At 42.7% G+C, this 18836-nt stretch overlaps 1 protein-coding gene and 1 long non-coding RNA gene across 2 annotated transcripts in view; both read right to left on the bottom strand.

Moving 5' to 3' along the window:
- Nucleotides 1-968: 968 nt before the first annotated feature.
- Nucleotides 969-12617, bottom strand: LOC138301923 (uncharacterized). The gene is made up of 3 exons (XR_011205167.1): nt 12545-12617; nt 5216-5267; nt 969-1097 (listed from the first exon to the last, which is right to left on the bottom strand). It is a non-coding gene; the product is annotated as an uncharacterized lncRNA (long non-coding RNA).
- A 171-nt stretch (nt 12618-12788) lies between these two features.
- Nucleotides 12789-18836, bottom strand: part of LOC138301554 (uncharacterized) — a 170874-nt gene continuing 164826 nt past the window's right edge. Inside the window, exons 3-5 of the mRNA XM_069242074.1 lie at nt 17720-17897; nt 13160-13261; nt 12789-12872 (exon numbers count right to left, since the gene is read on the bottom strand). Coding sequence (XP_069098175.1) covers nt 12789-12872; nt 13160-13261; nt 17720-17897 — 364 coding nt within the window. The remainder of the gene's footprint in view (nt 12873-13159; nt 13262-17719; nt 17898-18836) is intronic.

Below are 18836 nucleotides of genomic sequence, written 5' to 3'. Positions count from 1 at the left end.
CCCCCCACCCCCGCCGTGGCTCCCGGATGCTGGACTGCTTCTGTCTTCACTCCCTCCCCTCTACTTGTTCTCCGCTACTGATGTATTATAACTTCATAGTTTGAATTTGTTGAACATGTATAATAGGTGTAATTATAATACAACTGTAATTCCGTATATATTTGTAATTTTTTTTTGTTTTTGTTTATGCCTATATACTCTGTACTTCGTGTATAGTATTTCGTGTTTTCTTAGGGCTGTACATCTGTAATTTCAGAAACTTATCCACTACACACTACATCCTCCTCGCCTCATCATGTGCAAACCGATAAAAAGTGTCTGTCTTACTTTTTCAATAGTAATGTCAGTGGGATCAAGCCCCGCCCCAGTACTTCCATTCATCAGGAAGCACAAAGCACGTGTCTCTCTATCTGTCCAGACATCACCTGTGCTAGCAAAATCCTTTGGATTCTGATGGTCATCCAACAAGTGCCTCTCATCACTCTGCAAATCTCTGCCCTGTGTGACAAGATGCTTTTGACTAAACATAATGGGGCTGGAGTTCCCCAACCAAAAAGAGACAATCTATTTTTGACAGCACTTATTAGACGCAGGACAGTAAGAAGATTCTAAGGGCTATCCCTATAGTCCCCCAATCAACTCAAACCCCATTTGCAAAAAAACTTCTATACTCAGACCTGCAAAAACGTCTTTATTACATTTCCTAAGATCCTCGCCAACTGGTAAGCCATCTACTGTGTCCTCTCTCTCCCTAACAATGCCCCACCGTAACTGATCCTTTACGTCCCACCCACCACTCCATTGTCCAGTTACTCTCCACACACCCACCGCATGGATGTGGGAGTCAAGGTTAGCGCCAGCACTTCTCTTCTGCCTGGCATGAAAAGCCTTCTCTTTCCCCAACAATGCCCCATTCTCACAGATTCAATTTCCATCCACCACTTTTATGCCCACAAACTCACCACACTGCCAAACTTGGTGCGCGTGAGTCCTGTGGCCAGGCAGTTCACTCTGATGTTCATGGGTGCCAAGGTCGGTGCCAGCACTTTGGTCAGGCCAAACAGGGCAGTCTTACTGACAGTGTAGGGACCGATGGTCTGAAAAAGTAAGCATTGGGGAAATATTCACTTTTGAGACAGGAAAAGGAGGGGGGTGAAGCATGAAGGGCAGTGGTGGTTGGTGACATAAAAAAACTGTGGGGCACTACATACATTAAAACATGCATACATTAAAAAAATTACTTTAAAACATACATTAAAATAAACATCTAAGAAAGGACAGCTGGGTTGGAGAGTTTTGAATTGTGCATGTCGGGCTGGCTGTAGTAAGATGGTGTGTCACTGCTGCTGATAGGCAGCAATGAGGAGTGGCCACTTCACTTTTAGGTATGCAGGTAGGTTTGGCCAGCAATCTTACTATGGCCAGCCAGACATGCGCAATTCAAATCTCTCCAACCCAGTTGCCTTAGAAAGCTGAGTTGAAGAGCAGGCATAAGCCTCAAGTCCCTTTTGGAACGCTAAGGCAGCCTGCTCCAGCCAATGTAGATGCTTCACTCATTCTGATTAACATTGTTAACAGCATGAGAGCAGTGTCTGGATTGGATAAGGTAGTTGGCTGGGGGATGTCACCTCGAACTTGGAGGAGTCTGGAGCCAGGTACTGGAGCACATTGAGGACGTACTACAGGGTAAAGTGAAACATTTATTTTTTCTTTATTAGTTGTTTATTTTATTGTATGTTTTAATGTAATCTTTTAATGTATGTATCGCCCAACCTTTTTTTATGTCACCAACCACCAGTGATTTGTATATCTCCAGATATCAGATCCATAGGAAGCAAAGGCTAAGCATTTCACATGTTAAATCTTAATCATGGGTTGAATAGGTTTATTACCTAACCTTGTGGCAACATCAAAACCAATGAAACTGATCTAGAAAAAAGTTGTCTTTTACTTGAAGAGACCGGACCTGTTGGTATAGGAGTAAAAAAGAAACCCCTAGTGAGGAAAAACAGTAGAACTTACTAATATGACGCCCCTTACCTTTAAAAATTGGAGACTATAGTATACCCGAGGTCCACATTCATAATAATACGTGATTTACTAAAACGAATGCTGAAATCTCAACTATTCATAAATGCAAGAGAGGAATCTAAAAATGTGAATTTGTCGTTTTACAAGCAATATGTGGCATCACATTTCTACCAGCAATGTATTACATTATGTCATTGGTGGTACATAGCTATTTGTTAGGATGAATGACATAAACCAGAGTGGTACTGTAGGTTCTGACCAAAGGAACTGTTTTGTGGTGCCGAGAAAACATAAATAACAAGAGGGAGAAAACAAAAGCGATGCAATAATACATACTATATGGAAAGTGCACCAACTAATATTTGACTCAACAGAGCAGGTGGCATTTCAGGGTAATTTTGAACTAGAAGTCTGGGGCAGTCTCCTAGCATTTCAGGGGGCAGAAAGTTCGAATGGGGTCCGAATAGATCTGAATAGGGATGCTGCTCATGGTGCTTAAATGGAGAAAAGCAAGTTCTGGGTAATGTAAAGAGTCTGGAGTGGGTGAGTACATTAACAGTGTAATTTGAGGTTGTAGTGTGGGCCACTTCATATACCATAGTTGTCAGCAGTCAATCAATTTTTTGATGCATCCACACCTATTCTTCCCAGAATTGCATTACTGTGGAAAACACATTTCTGGGCCCAAGAAATTATATATCCCTTGAACTCCATTAGCATCCTCCTGCACTCCTTTTCTAGTCTGCTCAGGAGAAGCAAGGCCTGCTGGAATGAAGTCTTGCTGGGACCACTTCCTCTACTGTTGGTAGCCTAAGCACTTCCTAAGTGTCTGTTCTGTCTGACTGTGGCTGAGAACTCTAGCATCATGCTCGCCCACCAGCACGCTTGCTGGCACTTGCTGTTGCTCACATCTGAGCAAATCACTATTCTTGTGGTGGTCACAGTAGTCCTCAGAGGGTTTGTTACAGATGGATAGGCTTGTGGCATTTTGTGGCAAGGGTCTCACCCTCTGCAGCAGCTCTTTCTGGTAGAGTGGTAGAATGGAAGGTCAACCTGTTCATGTTCTTGCTGATAATCATTATGTTTTATCATCAAAGCAGAGTTGCTCTTCTAAGATGTTCTGTTCATAAGGCTACCTTCTTGCAGTTGGGACATCGTGCTTGGGTGGCAGTACTCCATGTAGGAATGACCTTTCCTGCCTTTCAACAGAAGAGGAGGAAAAATTGCTAATTATCTGGTAGACAGAGAGTTCTGCCAGATCAGGGGCCTCACATGATTAGCTCATCAGTGATGTGATCTAATGCAATCTAATGCCGTGTGTCTCATACCTAGGCTCTGCCAATCGAGAACAGGAGTTAACTTTCATATTTATGAGGGAGTGAACTAGCGGATGAAACCTTCACTTTGTACCTAGATGCATGCAATGTCTTGTCCAGGCAGAACCTCTAAACAAGGAGCGTGTTCCCGCTCATGCTCTATTTCAACCACCTGGGTTGCTGGATGTCCTTACACTACCCAATGACTCTTTCGCTAGAATTCAGTGGATCTGGGTTCCACCTGGATCCTCTTCCTCTCTGTGTCCAGAGAGAGAGCAAGAGAGTATGAACAACTGAGGGCAACTGCTCACCAGTGGTCGAACCCATTCTAATATTGGTCCACCTAACTCAAACGGTCTGGTCCTATTTTTCAGGAAGGTGCATTCCAAGCGGGGGTGTCCTTGTGGGAATATGGCTCCAGAGTGAGCCCTGCTTTACAACTCTTCCTGGCACATATTAGGTTTTACTGACCAGCCACAGCATGCAGGCACCGGGCTACCAGGCTCATGCAGCCGGAACCAGCCTCTCCAGACTTAGGGTCTGATTTAGAGTTTGGTGGATGGCGTTCCTCCATCACAAATGTGACAGATATCGTTTTACGATTTCATTACGTCCTACGGACATTGTAATATGGTGGATGGGATAAACATCACATTTGTGATGGAGTAGAGCCACAGGCTGGGGAGGCATGGTTGTACCTGTTAGGGGCCCATATTTAACGCCTCTCGAGGGTGGGCAATCAGGTGTGGGAAGGCCCGCAATCCAGCAAAAGCGGGTGCTGTAATTGGTCGGCAGAATTTAAATAGCCCAATCGTAAGGAGGGCCTTTGTTTAGGGCAAGGTTAAAGGGGCAGGCAGCACATGGATCAAGGTGCCGTGTCCCCAGGAAGATTGTCCCACCCACCCACACCTATTATGCGGGTGTCAGAGCCGCAGTTTCTCCAGGCGGGCAGGGGCAGAGAGCACAAAGAAGGACAGCTAGGACAAGCACATTAGCCTAACAAAGAGGAGCCACTCAAGTTTGTGTCCTTGTGATGCCTTACGGAAGGGGCAGGAGGAGCCACCCAAGTTTGTGTTCTTGGGAAAACTTACGGCAGGGGCACTAGGGAGCAGGTGGGTGGTCAGTAAAAAGGGTCAGCACAGGGCGCATATGGCACTTGCAGCGCGGCCCAGGCACAAGGGATGCCAGCACAAATCTCGGCAGCAAGGTGGAGCAGAGGAGCCGCATAGGGGCTAGATGCCCACAAGAAAGGGAGGCTATCGCTCAACGTGCTGTCAGGGGGTGCTGTCATGGCAAAGCACTAAAACAAAACCTAGTGTTAAACAATATCAGCTATGCATGAAATTTGTTGTGAACATGGATCTGTTGTCTATGATACTTGATTTGTGAATAAACTGCAGCCGTTTTACACCAACTTTGTTTACTGTGTTTAAACAAAAGTGCATACAGCAAGGGCAAGGAGCTTCCGAGGAACACTTGATCATCAGGGAGGGGTTACCCTTCGCCAAACGTTAAATCAGGCCCTTAGTCTTTGAATACTGTGGACACTGCTTGTCAGCTAGAGAAGGACTGAAATCCTCACTCCTGGGCACGCTAAGTGGGGCAACTTTGGAGAGCTTGCCAGAAAGATACTGTCCTGCAGCCATGCTGAACACAGGACCAGTTCCTAAGACATACAAACACACACCTGGAAAAAAGCAACTACTGCAGCGGTAAATCTAAAGCTATCTAAAGGTTTTTTGTTTTATGGCCTCTCACATGGTAGTGCGGCGATCCTGAGGTGGTGTTGAGCGTAGAACCTGAAGTTGGTTTGGCATGTGTTGCTTCCACAGATGAGACAGGCTACAGATTAACGAAAAATTACTTACCAACAGTGGATTGAAGCAAACTAAGGATGAGGTAAATACAATCGACCCTCCCCTGCAACAAGAAAATGATACAGGTTCATTAAGGAGTGTGAGAAGCTCAACAAAGATTTATAAGCAAACGTTTAATTCTGGCCTCGTCCCAGGTCATTCTCACACTGTGCCCCGTCTCGCAAAGAAACTGGGGACAGCTTGTCTCTTTGTAAGCACTCACTGCTTCTGGTGATGTTCTGCCCTCTACCTATCTCTGAGGCAGTGAAGTCCTGCTGAACTGAGGTCAGGATGGAGATCTTGTGCCGCTTCCAGCAATTCTCCCACTCCTGGAGCATAATGGAAACTGCCATGTGCTAACTGACAATTGCAACTAACCACATCCCTCATCACCCCTGTTCGCGTTCTCTATCAAACCAATTTATAAATGTTAGAAGGGAGTTATAAAGAGAATGCCCATGATGCAGTCATTTTCTGCCATGAACCTACATAAACAATCAAACATGGCTCCATTTACATCTGTCAGGTATTCAGAAAAGGAAACCCAAAACTTGTAAATACATTTATGCCTGCATAATTATATGCCAAAATTGCACACAATTGTAGAGTAGTAAAACACCATGCAGTTGGCGGGAAGCTGGCAAAAAGTTTGTGAACTCCCACAAACTTGAAAGTTGCATTACAAAAAGTATGGGAACTGTGATGCTGCATGCAGTGGGGTGGGGTTAGTGAGCGTGGGGACTGGGTAAAAGGTGTGGCTAAAAAAATAAAATATTCTATATTTTTTTTAGTCTTTCATCGTGCAACTTAAATGAAAAATACATTAAAAAAGTTGTTAGTCATTGGGAAATGCATTATGTACAGTACATTGTGAAACCTCTATTAGCTAATGCATTGCAGAGGTCTGTGTGTAACAGGAGAGCCACAGAGGGAAGTCTTGGTTGGTGCAGTGGAGAAACGTGACGTGTATTTTTAGTGCTACGAGGTGACAGCTTGTGACAGAAAGCACTGTGAATATGTAATTCGTTATTTTAAACTTGCATTACAAACAGTATAAGATAGATTGCTACAAAATGTGCAAAATGCTTATGATAAAATGGTGCTGCCAAAATGGGTATTTTAGTAATACCCAGAGTGTACATAACACTTCAAGGTGTAGTAAGCATGATCTAAATACAATTACAGATAAAAGCACACACTTCACAGCCCAGTTGTTAACTCTTTGCACTACCATTCAAAAAGAATAAATCTTTGCCATCAGAAAACTTCAAGTGATTAGGTCAATTAAATCCAGCAATGGATCCAAAGTATCCTTTACATTTGCAGATTAAAAGGTAGTGCACATTTGCATTTCTTTCAGGAAAGCAGGCACCCGCGGCAAGAAGGCTTCTTTAGCTGTCTACCCTGCTTCAGATTTGGAAACTCACTGAATGACACTTCAGCTGAGGCATTAAACAAAAAGTAGGGGAACGGTGTTTCATAAATCATTAAAGTATTCGAGCTCCTCCAATCCCGCCCACTCCGACCACTGGTCAAACGTCACATAATCCTTACTGATTTTTTTCCACCATGGACATGGTTGAGGATTAATTCCAACCATGAGCTGGAGTAAATCTCCTTCCAGGAAGGAAAGAGGAATGGAACTCCCTCAAACTCTGGTCCAGATTTATGAAGCTCTAGCGCCACATTAGCGTCATTTTTTTTACGCTAATGTGGCGTTAGGCTTCAAAAATCGCAGATTTACATTCATTGTGCCACTTTGTAACCCCCGACGCCACATTTGGCTGCGCCAGGCATAATGTGTACAAAGGGGCGTTTCCTTGTTAGAGGGGGCAGAACAAATGTGCAAAGAAATCTAGAAGATTTCTTTGCAGCATTTTTGATGCCTGGACAGAGCAGGCGTTAAAAGGAGGCCCACCATTATTTATAATGGGCCTCAATGTGCTTGGAGGAATAACGAATTTCAGCATGGTGTGCCATATCTTAAATACAAAAAGAACAGATGATGGACAGAATGCAGAACAAATCAAGCATTCACCCCCAGTCACAGATCTGGGTTTAATCCATCAATATTTTGCTCGCCATGCCATTCCAGTTTGAACCCTGCCATTTACAAATCAGTCTTGACCCTGTTCCACATTGGAACAGTCCAGCCCAAACTGCCAGGCCAGGTCCTCCCTGGACCAGAAACAAGCATCCTGGGACAGATTTCGGGGTATCACCCCTCTTCAGCCAGGCTAGCTTGAATCTGGTGGCTTACCGAGCACGAGACCCACATCTGGGCATACCCTTCCCACTTATGGAGACAAATGCAAAAAGAACAGATGATAGACGGAATGCAGAACAAATCAAACATTCACCATCAGTCACAGATCTGGGTTTAATCCATTTTGCTAGTTTTTAGCAAATCAGAGACATGGCTAGAAGTACTCTTCGAAAGTCATGTCAGTCTCAGGTTTCCACAGGTGCACTACTGGGAATGTCATCATTTGAGATTTTTTCACAATGTAATTTCTGAAATGCGGAATAACACACGCTGCACAACTGACCTTTGGGAAATAACAGCCCAGATTACAAATTCCACAGGAAAAAACATTTTATCCCATTGAGCAGCCCCTTCACCAGCAACACACAAAGGGCGGATTTAAGAAAAGTATTGCTGCATCCAATGCAGCACCACTTTTCTTGCGCCCCTTAGCGCCCTCCTAACGCCACCATGTGTGCGCCATATTTAAGATACAAACACAAATGATGGACGGGATGTGGAACCAATCAAATATTCACCCCCAGTCACATATATGGGTTTAATCCATCAAAACCATTTTAGCTTGTCATGCCATTCCAGTTTGGACCCAGCCATATGTCAGTCTTGACCCTGCTCCACAAGGGAACAGTTAAGCCCGAATTACCAGGCTAGGTCCTCCCTTTGGGTTTGTTTGCTTTTGTTGCCCCAAGTGCTCCGGGTATGCCCCGACGTGGGTCCCAACCTCACTATGTCACTGGATTCAAGCTATCCTGTCTGATGAAGGGTGATACCCTGAAACCGGTCCCAGGATGCTTGTTACCTGCCCAGGGACAAGCCCACCAGCCATGTCTGTCAAGAGACTGCCAGCCGCTTTGCATCCCACCTTTTTCCTTGACTGCTTTGCTCATTATTCAAAGGCCAGACATCACTCCATGGATACTAACCAGTGGTGTAACAAAGCGTGAGGGGGCCCCCTGCAAGATTTGGTCAAGGGGCGCCCCACACTCACATCAGTAAGGGCTGAGGGATCTCCCTTCTTGTATGCCTGCCCCCCAACCCCACACCGTGGGTGCTGCAGAGGCCTCTTTTACACCCCTAACCCTAGCTTTCTGTAATATGTCACTGATCTTCACTTGAATGTGCACTGGATTTTGGGCTAGTAATCATACTTTGCCCACATCGTCCTCATTTTATAGATGCTACATCTTCAAACAAATCAGTGTCTCACTGAAAAGCTTTCATTAATTTGTTGATAGTGTTTTATTAATTTATCAATTGTCATTCGCTGAATCCTCCCTTGCTCTCTGCTTCAGATGTATCCACCCTGCTTTGCCGATTTCAGCCTGTGAAAGAGAGGGCTGTTAACTTAAACATTCAACCTTCAACCAAATTCTCTTGCTGAACAGAGTGTCAGTGTAGCACCTCGAACATAGAAGTCTCCAGGTCCTGAGCATCCTGCAAAACTGAAATGCAGTCAGCTCTACAGAATGAAGGAACTCTCGACTACCCTCAGTATCCTCAATATTCAGTCCAATGCAACTTGCATATGCTGCAAACCAGTAATACCCATGAAGACCAGGCACTATATTGCTGCCTAATAATATACCAGGAAACTTCTCAAGCACACCCATGATATATGTGAGCTTATCAAGGAGAATAACCTAGACACCCTAATCATAACTGCGCAAAGATTTAAAGACACCTCTACCCCCTGCTCCTAGCACCTTGTCCAACATAACTACACACTAGGTCACAAGAACAGATCTGCGTCCAGCAGATAAGGTGAAGCCTTAATGTACACAAATAATATCTGCACTGCAGATTTACCTTCTCATCAGCAGTTCCTTCAAATTCATTTGACTCAGTACCACAACCAATCCCAACACTAAATACAATATTCTCTCCTGCAATTGACCACCTGGCTCCTCAGAGTATTTCATGAAACATTTCTCAGCCCTCAACTGACAACTCTTTCTCACATCAAATCAAGTCCCCATAGCTTGTGACTTCCACATCTGGCTGCAGGTTAACTCCTTGAACATGAACACCATGATCACAAGCCACTCATGTATCAAAGACCATTGCCTAGACACCATCATTCAACATGGCATTTAAGTCAACAATTTAACACTAATCTCAGTCTTCTGGTCAGATTAGTCCTCAAATTTACCATTGCTCCTCCACTGCTCTCCCTTGCAAACATGAGAATAAGAGAAACTTCACCATTCTCATCCTCCTCCACTCGGAAAAGAAAATGGCTGTGCCATGTTTATATCAGCATTAGTGAATAATTTCTCCAACTTCACCAAGGCTGCCAACCACAGTATCTTCTGTAAGCAGTCCCAAATACCAACATGCCAAAGAGTGGATATATGTGCTCCTATTTTCCCTAAACCTCTGGTTAAAGATACTCTGACAGCTCTCAAAGAGAATGCTGGAACGAAGAAATCGCATGACACAAATGCCTCAATCCCACATTTGGTGCTTTCCTCAAACACGTTGGTACTACACACTAAAAAAGGCACATAAGTAGCGAAGAAGTCCTTTTGTGATAGAGTAACACATGCTACATGCTCAAGAGAAGTATTTAGAGTATGTTAAAAATTAATCTGACCTCAATGCACTATGCGCCAATAAATAGGACTTATGAAACAGACGGGTTTACTTTCTCATAGACGAAGGGTACAATGAATTGCAGTAGACTGCCCCCCTCTAATATGCCTTTCTACATCTACGTCTATCACTCCATTCATACAACTTGATAAGGGCTTCACATTCAATCCCTCAGACTCCCAGAAAGTCCAATGTTACTACAGTCACTAAGGCACAGCAAGGAATCACTGACATACAAGATGAAACACTGACTTCACTGATTGCTGAATTCGGTAACAGCTTTTAAAGAACTGGAGAAGCCCCCACTGGGGCCACTCCTGGTACTGCTTCTCTTTAAGAACGCTTCTGCTGACCTTGATAACCCCCAGCACTAATGGCCCATTATTGGATTCCACTTAGTCCTCGCAATATTGGAAAAGGTGGTTGCTGCCCAGAATTAAGCCCACTTACGAAAGAATTCACTGCTGAATTCCCACCAATCTAGCTTCCAACCTAGACAATGAACAGGAAGTGCATTACTCACAGCTTGGCACAACATCCTAGAAATAGCAGAACATACTGCACTAAACATTCTGATGCTCCATCCACATTCAACAACATCCGCATTCAACATCGTAGATCATAATAATCTTTCTACAGAGACTACATTTTTGTTGAGTCTGCCTCGGAGGAAGCTGTCTTCTGGTTCAAATCCTTTCTGTCCAATCGTAGACAAAAAGCAATATTTGGAAATCTCCACTCCCTTAATCAATTATAGGGTCCCAGAGGACTATCTCCTTTACCTTACTATTCAGCATTAAGTCCCTCACAGAAACTCACCAACTCCTGTTCCATGCCAGTGCTCACTACACCAAAGTCCATAATAGGCCCACATATTTTGTGGCCATATCCAGTAGCCTTCAAGATATAGAAAAGAAACCTGGAAGGGATACTATAACTGCAAACTGAATAGCTCAAAAGTTATCCAAGGCACCCATTATCTTCTGAAGCAAATCTTGTCAAGAAAATGAACGTACACCCACCCACCTCACCCCATTCTGCATGCCTCTGTTTGTTTGACTAGAAGTCTAAAACAAGAAACCTAAAATTCAACTGGGATGCTGACTTCCTCCTCAGTTTGGACCATATTTTAAAAGCCACATTTTCACAACTAAAACTACTCAAAAACACTTCCAAATATAAATCCCAAATCCCCCCCTTCGATTATAGATAACCTGGTTAATGCCATAATTGATTATCACAGTACCTTATAGACAGTCTTCCAGCATCCTAGAAAAATACAAGAAAAAGCCCAAACTGTGGCCTGCAGCTTTTTATCTGAATGTGAGAAGGACCAACCCGTGGAAGCCCAACTAAAGAACCTCCACTGGCTCTCAGTAAGGAAATAATTATTTTTCTATATTTTCTTCCTATATCTACAAGTGCTCTGGAGGATTTTCTCCCAAATAAATCCAAGCTGAGATTAAAAAAATAAGACATCAACCACCTCGCCCTCCACACTTCACATATGAAAATATTATTTTCATGCAAAAATCCAGGAACAAGCATTGGTGCAGAAGATTTGCAGCCACTTTCGCTGTAAAGATCTTCCTTTCGGGATCTGCAGTTCCACCTCAGTAGTGATGTTCAGGCACAAACTCGTAGAACAGCTTCTTGAGCCCTAAGCCTAATGGGGCTCTCAAGGTAACTGTAACCATGTATGTTTCAACTAGTATAGCTTACATTCTTTCCAATATGTAGTCATATCCACACCTGTAAATGTATTGTAATTTGCATGGACACATGCATGTATTGTGTATCATTAAGCTATGTTTTACCAACGCTTCTTAACATGTGGTCTGCAGACTCCTTGAATGTTTAGAAAAACGAATTATTAGCTGATTAATAAAGCATAAACACATAAAAACGTAAGATTAAAAATGTTAAAATGCACTGTCAATGTTAAGGAATCTGAAATTGAAGGCTAATTTTTAAATTGGTATAGTTAGTTTGATTCGTGAGACAGCACCAGCACAGCAAACAGTTGGATGGGCGATTGATGACTTTATTTGTAACACTAATATGTACTGACAAAAAAGACTAGTGATATGCTAGAGTCCAGGATATAGCTTTGTTCTTAAGAAATAAAACCAAATTCTGAAAAGCTTCACATTTCCAATTAAAATCCTATTTTTCTATAATTTGTTCTTGGTGAACTAAAGAGTATATTACAGAATTTTGTGGGCGTTTTATGTATTTTTGTTTCTTTAGTTTTGTGTGTTTTATTTGAGGTTCAAATCACAGAAATTGATTAGGCTGGGTCACTGGCCTTCAAAAGTGATTCAGTGGGGGTTCCGAGAAATCATAAAGTCAAGAACCGCTATGTACTCTTTCTGCCCTCATGTAGGTAACTGCTCTATTTATCTGCTCTATTTCCTCTCACAAATCTAAGAAGAATTAAGTTCTATACATTTATCAACACAAACAATGTAAGCTTGCCTCACCCTCGCTTCTGCATGTGAGGAACCGACAGCTTCGCCATCAAGAACATTGACTTCAGGTTCACATCAAAAATCTGCAATAATCCAAGAAATGGAAAGATTATTAAAGCAAAACAGGGAACCTGAAAATATAAAAGCTCCTGGACTTTGAATTATGATTATACAGTGACCCTTAAAGGTCGGAGCATGGAATGTCACTGAAGCAAAACAATCCAGATGCACTCAAAGCCAATTATTTTTCTTCAAGTTACACCAGTTGATCTGGGTTTGGTAATACGTTTGGGACAACAGAGCTATTTCTTTGCTTGGTGCTATTGGAGGTACACAATGCCTAAAGCCAAAAGGACAGACCCAGTCAATTACAGAGTGAAGAGCAAGTGTGTTTCTTCTTTTTAAACTTGAGATGACCTGGTTGCTGGTGTAGATCAAGTGAAAATATACAGCCAAGTACTGTTCTTACGGTGAAACTGGTTAACCAGGTAATGGAGAGCTGCTGAAGTAACATAGTTCCCTCTGTAATCGATAGCCAACTATTTCTCTTCTACTCCCTATTGCTGGCTGGTGTGTAATGGATGGCCACCATGTTTGCCTTTTCTTCCCTAGAGGACACAGCCTTACCTTGTCCCATATTTCAGCAGTTGAATCCAAAATATTTCCGACGAAGGGATTCACTGCAGCATTGGAAATCATGTAGTCTATTCCGCCATGCTGCTCCAGAGTCTGACAACAAAGAGAGCATGAAAATAATAAGACTTGCAATCAAGAGCCTTCACATTGTTTGGAGATTTGGTCAGGGATCTATCTGCTGGCCAGTATTCCCAGATTTGAATATTGCTAGAGATTGATATTCTTAGTTTGCTTTTATTAGCACACTCTACTTTTTTCCACTGACAGATTTCAGCAGGTTAAAGCCACCAATATTTATAAGTGGTAAAAGGCAAAACATAGAAATCTCTACTGAATCTATGTGTCATGCCACATTTCCAAAGCCAGAACTCAGAAAAGGAGGACTTATCTGCACTCGCCTCACTCCCAAAGTCTCAGGGGTATCAGGGTTTTTGCCAGTGTTTTCCAAGAATGTAAAAATCCATTTTTAAAGAAAGATTACGAGAATAAAAAACACAGGAGATAGAAGAACACAGCTGGAACTAGAGTGAGAGAACATAAGAGAGAGGAGGAACATAGGTTAGAGGAAGAATGTGGAATCCAATAATAAAGTAAAAGAATGAGGTCGAGAAGGGTACCAGGATAATATGCAGGAGAGGTGTAAGAGAAAAAGCAGAGACCAAAAGACAGAGACTGAGAAGGTATTTTTTTTAAAGAAGAGAGTCTGATTAGTAATAAAGAGATCAGAAACATGTCTCAAGAAAGAAAGTAACATACAGAATTAAAAGAGACTGAGGGGGAACAGATAAAGAGTCAAAATGGAGAATGAGACATAAGGACAAAGTTAAAGAGGAAATTACTAAAATGGAAAAGCAGACAAAGCAATGGAAATAAAAGATGGGGTAATTAAATAGAATTGGAATAACAGTGACAAATGCAATGTCATATTCCTTATCTTTGCCTAGTAGTCATATTTCTGAGTTTCATCTGTAAATATTATTGTTGTGTTACAGTGCTCAGTGGGGTAGCTATTCCTTAAACATGCAAACACTACTCCTTAAGGGACTGAGGGCCTGATTTAGAGTTTGGCGGACGGGTTACATATCCCATCTGCTGTATTATGATCTCCATAGGCTATACAGGGATCGGTGGACGGGACATACGTCATGTTTGTGATTAATTAACCCCCTCCACCAAATTCTAAATCAGGCCCTGGGTCGCTACATCATTTACGAATATAACATTTCATTGTTTCTTACAGCAAACAATTGAAATTCTCACAGCATGTGTTAAGGGTTCTGCATATGGTTGTTTAGAATTGTGAACCGTTTTTAAAACAATGCATCACTGAATATACATCATTTTATGTATTTCATAGATTCTCAGGGCAATGAAGGTGTTAGAAATGGGGTCAGGTTACCCCCTGTCCAAGCAAGGACCCTCACTCCAGTGAGGGTAAGTCACAAACAATCTAAATGATCCTGTGCCCATCCTCTGGTAGCTTGGCACTGAGCAGTCAGGCTTAACTTAGAAGGCAATGTGTAAAGGATTTGGTCAATAAATCATGCAATAACACAGTATAAACATCACAAAAATACACAACACAGGTTTAGAAAAATATAGAATATTTATTTGGATAAGATAAGGTCAAAACAATCAAGATTTGATAAGTACCCGTTGAGATATCACTTTTGTAATGAAAAATAGAGTCTTTAGTTCTTAAAATGCAATAAGTGTCTCTTGCAAGCGCAAAGTACCTGGTTTGCGTCTAAATTATCCGCAAGGTACCGCAGAGGAGGAGATGCGTAGAAAACTGGGAGGTGTGCGTCGGTTTCTCCAGGCGCACACAGGCGATGTGTCAATATTTTCCATGCAGCAAGGGCCTTGCATTGATTTCCGGCGTGCAGACTTGGATCCTCTTCAGGTTGGGGGGTATTTGGACGCCCCGGGGACAATGCATAGAAATCCTGGGAGTTCGGAACGAAGTCACAGGATCTGCGCTGATCCGGTGTGCGATGCGGGGAAATTTCTGTTGCACGGCAGGCACTGCGTCTATTTTTCTCGCGGGAAGCTGGGCTGCGTCGTTCTTGCTCAGTTATGCATTGATCCAGTGGGCCGTGCGTCGAAGTTCCGATCGCAATGCTGGCGCTGCATCGATCTCCACATGGGCTGCATTGATCCAGTTCGACGTGTGGTGATTTTCTCACCGCAATGCAGGCTGTGCGTCGATTCCGGCAGGCTGTGCAGCGATTTTTCGCCGCACAAGGAGTTCTTTGTAGAGATGAAGTCTTTTTGGCCCTGAGACTTCAGGAAATAGGAGGCAAGCTCAATCTAAGCCCTTGGGGAGCACTTCTCAGCAGAGCCAGAGGGCAGCAAGGCTGCAGGGCAACAGCAAGGCAGCAGTCCTTTGGGCAGCCAGGCAGCTTCTCTAGGCAGGTTGCGGGTTCTGAGTTTCTTCCCCAGTGGTATCTTGTCCAGAAGTGTCTGAGTTGGTAGGGCCAGAGGCCCTGTTTAAATACCCAAATGTGCCTTTGAAGTGGGTGAGACTTCAAAGAGTGGCTTAGAAGTGCACAAGGTTTCCTTTCAGTTCCATCCTGTCTGCCAGGGTCCCAGTAGGGGGTCTGGCAGTCCATTGTGTGTGGGCAGGCCACTGTTCTTTGACATGTAAGTGTCAGGCCCTCCACCCTCCCAGCCCAGGAAGACCCATTCAGTATGCAGAGGTGTGCAGGTGTGACTGAGCATCCTGTATTTGGGGTTGTCTGAGAGAAATGCACAAGGGAGCTGTCAACTAACCCAGTCAGACGTGGATTGTAAGGGAAAGAAGGATTTAAGTGCAGAAAGTGGCATTTCTAAAATAGTAATGCTAAATCCAACTTCACCAGTCAGCAGGATTTTGTATTACCGTTCTGGCCATACTAAATATGACCTGGTTACTCATTTCAGATCAGAATCTACCACTCAAACAGTATTTGAGGGTGACCCAAATGCTATCCTATGAAAGGAGCAGGCCTCACAGCAGTGTAAAACGAATTTAGGAGTTTTACACTACCAGGACATATAGAACACACATGTTAATGTCCTGCCTTTTACCTCCATAGCACCCTGCCCTATGGGCTACCTACATGTATATGACTTATATGTAGAAAAAGGGGAGTTACTTTTAAATGCCAAGTCGAAGTAGCAGTGAAACTGCACATATAAGCCTTTCAATGGCAGGCCTGAGATATTGTTAAGGGGCTACTTATGTGTGTGGCACAACCAGTGCTGCAGCCCACTAGTAGCATTCAATTTACAGTCCCTGGGCACAGGTAGTGCACTCTACTAGTGACTTACAAGTAAATTAAATATGCCAATTGGGTATGAGCAAATGTCACCATGTTTTAGAAAGATAGCATATTCACTTTAGTGCTGATTAGCAGTGGTAAAGTGTGCAGAGTCCTAAAGCCAGCAAAAATGAGGTCAGAAAAAGAGAAGGAGGAAGGCAAAAAGTTTGGGGGTGACCCTGCAGAAAGGCCATTTCCAACAGTAGGGAATTTTAAATTCAATTTTTAGTCAAGACCTATTATTGTAAGACTATAGATATCCAGGTATAGAGCAAACTCCTATCCTGGGTGGAATCTGTGCATGTAAGGTAGGTAAACAAAGGAAAATTCCCAGAGGTTTATTATTTACACCATTTATATCTTTAAAAACAAATGTAGTTTAAGACTTTACTTTTCATGATGACATGCGTTAGGTGGGGTCGTAGGCAGTCACAGGCACACGACCCCAAAAATCTTTAGTTACAATTAATTTGTTTCCTCTGGGTATCTAATCCTGTTAAGAAACTATAAAATTATTATTTCATGTAGACTCCACAAAATATAATATAAGGAGTTTAGTATAAGTCAGTGTCAGAGGGTGCTATACGTTGGATGTCTTTATACCATGCAGTCAGGCGCCAGTTTTTTAAGTATTATGACATTTAAAAAAATAGGAAAAACATGAGCTGGAAAGCAAGTTATTCTTTTCACTGTTTAAATATCAATTGTAATTTTGGATCAGTGGCAACAGGCATTGTTATATAACTCAGTGAGCTGAATTACTGCAAAATTCCTGAGAAATTCCCTTTTTCAGTGTATTGTGGAGAGGGGCTTCAATGTTCAGTGCTGTGGATCAACTGCAGAATATAATGTGGTTGTTTGATGTAGGATTCATTGATCTGGAGGTGTGCAATCACTCCATCGTGGTATCAGATAGAGGTCCGCAGCATCTCCGCTGAGAACAATAAGCATAGGCTTTGATGGAGCTACTTGAATAAACTGGGCCAAGGATGAGTTTTGAGAAAATGGCTACCATGCCTTCAAGCTAGGGCTAGATTCCTCACACATGAGATACTCAAGGGTGCTATTGTTAACAGGACTGGGCTTAGATCCTTTCAGAGGAACGCAAGGGCTTGGAGAATTATAAAGAAAAATATCTATGGAATATTTGTTCTCAGGATCCTTGGAGTAGGGGGGCTAGGCTTCTAACTGGGTCCCAAGATATTTAGGAAGGGCTCGGATTTGGGGAAGTTTTGGCTGTAATGCTTACCTTGGCTATGAGCCTTTGTCTGTCTTCCTCCTTCCCGACATGGCATATTGTTCCCAACACGCTCAGATTCTCTGCCTTCAGCTCCTCCACGGCCCGGTCCACGTTCACCTTCTTACGGCTGCTCACCACCACGTGTGCACCATCCTCTGCTAGCCGCCGGGCAATTGCAAATCCGATTCTGAAAGAGGCCAAATAGGTACTATTAACTAGATGCCTGACTGTGATGGACAGCAACCCATTCAGGGTCTTTAATGTCTCTGATTTGGGGGTTTGGAATCGTCTTTCTCTAGTCCTTGCACCGTCTGCAATCCCAGCTATACTTTAATCCTATCATATCACACGGACTGAGTCACAATAAGTTGCTCACATCTAACTGGCCTTCTAGGAGCAAATGCTAAAAATATGACACATTAACAGCAATAAGGAAAATAATATTTGTATTGAAACAATTATCAAAGATTCATTAGAAATGGTTTATAAACAATCCCTTAAGTGTAAGAAAGTTGTTAAGTTGCTCCATTTAATGAGGTTTTTTTAGTCTGTGCTGTGTTTTAGACATTACCATTAAGATTGATAGTAATAGCAACAAAAATAACAATGATAAGAAGAAGAAGAATATTAATAGGTTGTTGTTGTAGTATCAGAATTTATATAAACAGAGGGCCTCTTCTCAATGGATGGTTTGCTAGTTCAGTTCAGTTTGGTCTAGTAACGTGGAGTTTAATGACCAGCTTTTAAGTAGATTTCTGTAGGGCCTTAACAGACTTCTCATCTCTCTTGTCTCTTATTTCTCCTTCCAGGAAGCTCATTCTAGAGCATGTTCAACTTTGTGAAATACTCACATGCTCCTTACAACCTGATGTCTACAATCTCTCATTTCAAGTTTTCAACCTTCCCTTTGTATGATCGGATATTGAGACCTTAGGTCATAAAACTAAAGTTGCACAGAGGTTTTCGGGGCAGCTTTAAAATTGCCCGTTCTTCCCTCAATTCCTTTTCGTGCATCATAGTCTTAAAACTGGAAGCCCGCTTCCAAAATAAATCCTCCTTGCATTGGTACTTCCCACCCTCTCCCACAAACTCACCTTGCACGCACTGCTTTCCTATTGATTGTATG

The sequence above is a fragment of the Pleurodeles waltl genome, chromosome 6 (assembly GCF_031143425.1).
Source record: "Pleurodeles waltl isolate 20211129_DDA chromosome 6, aPleWal1.hap1.20221129, whole genome shotgun sequence".
Classification (NCBI taxonomy): domain Eukaryota; kingdom Metazoa; phylum Chordata; class Amphibia; order Caudata; family Salamandridae; genus Pleurodeles; species Pleurodeles waltl.
The sequence above is the reverse complement of the archived record's forward strand: the minus strand, read 5'-3'. Positions and strand labels throughout refer to the sequence as shown.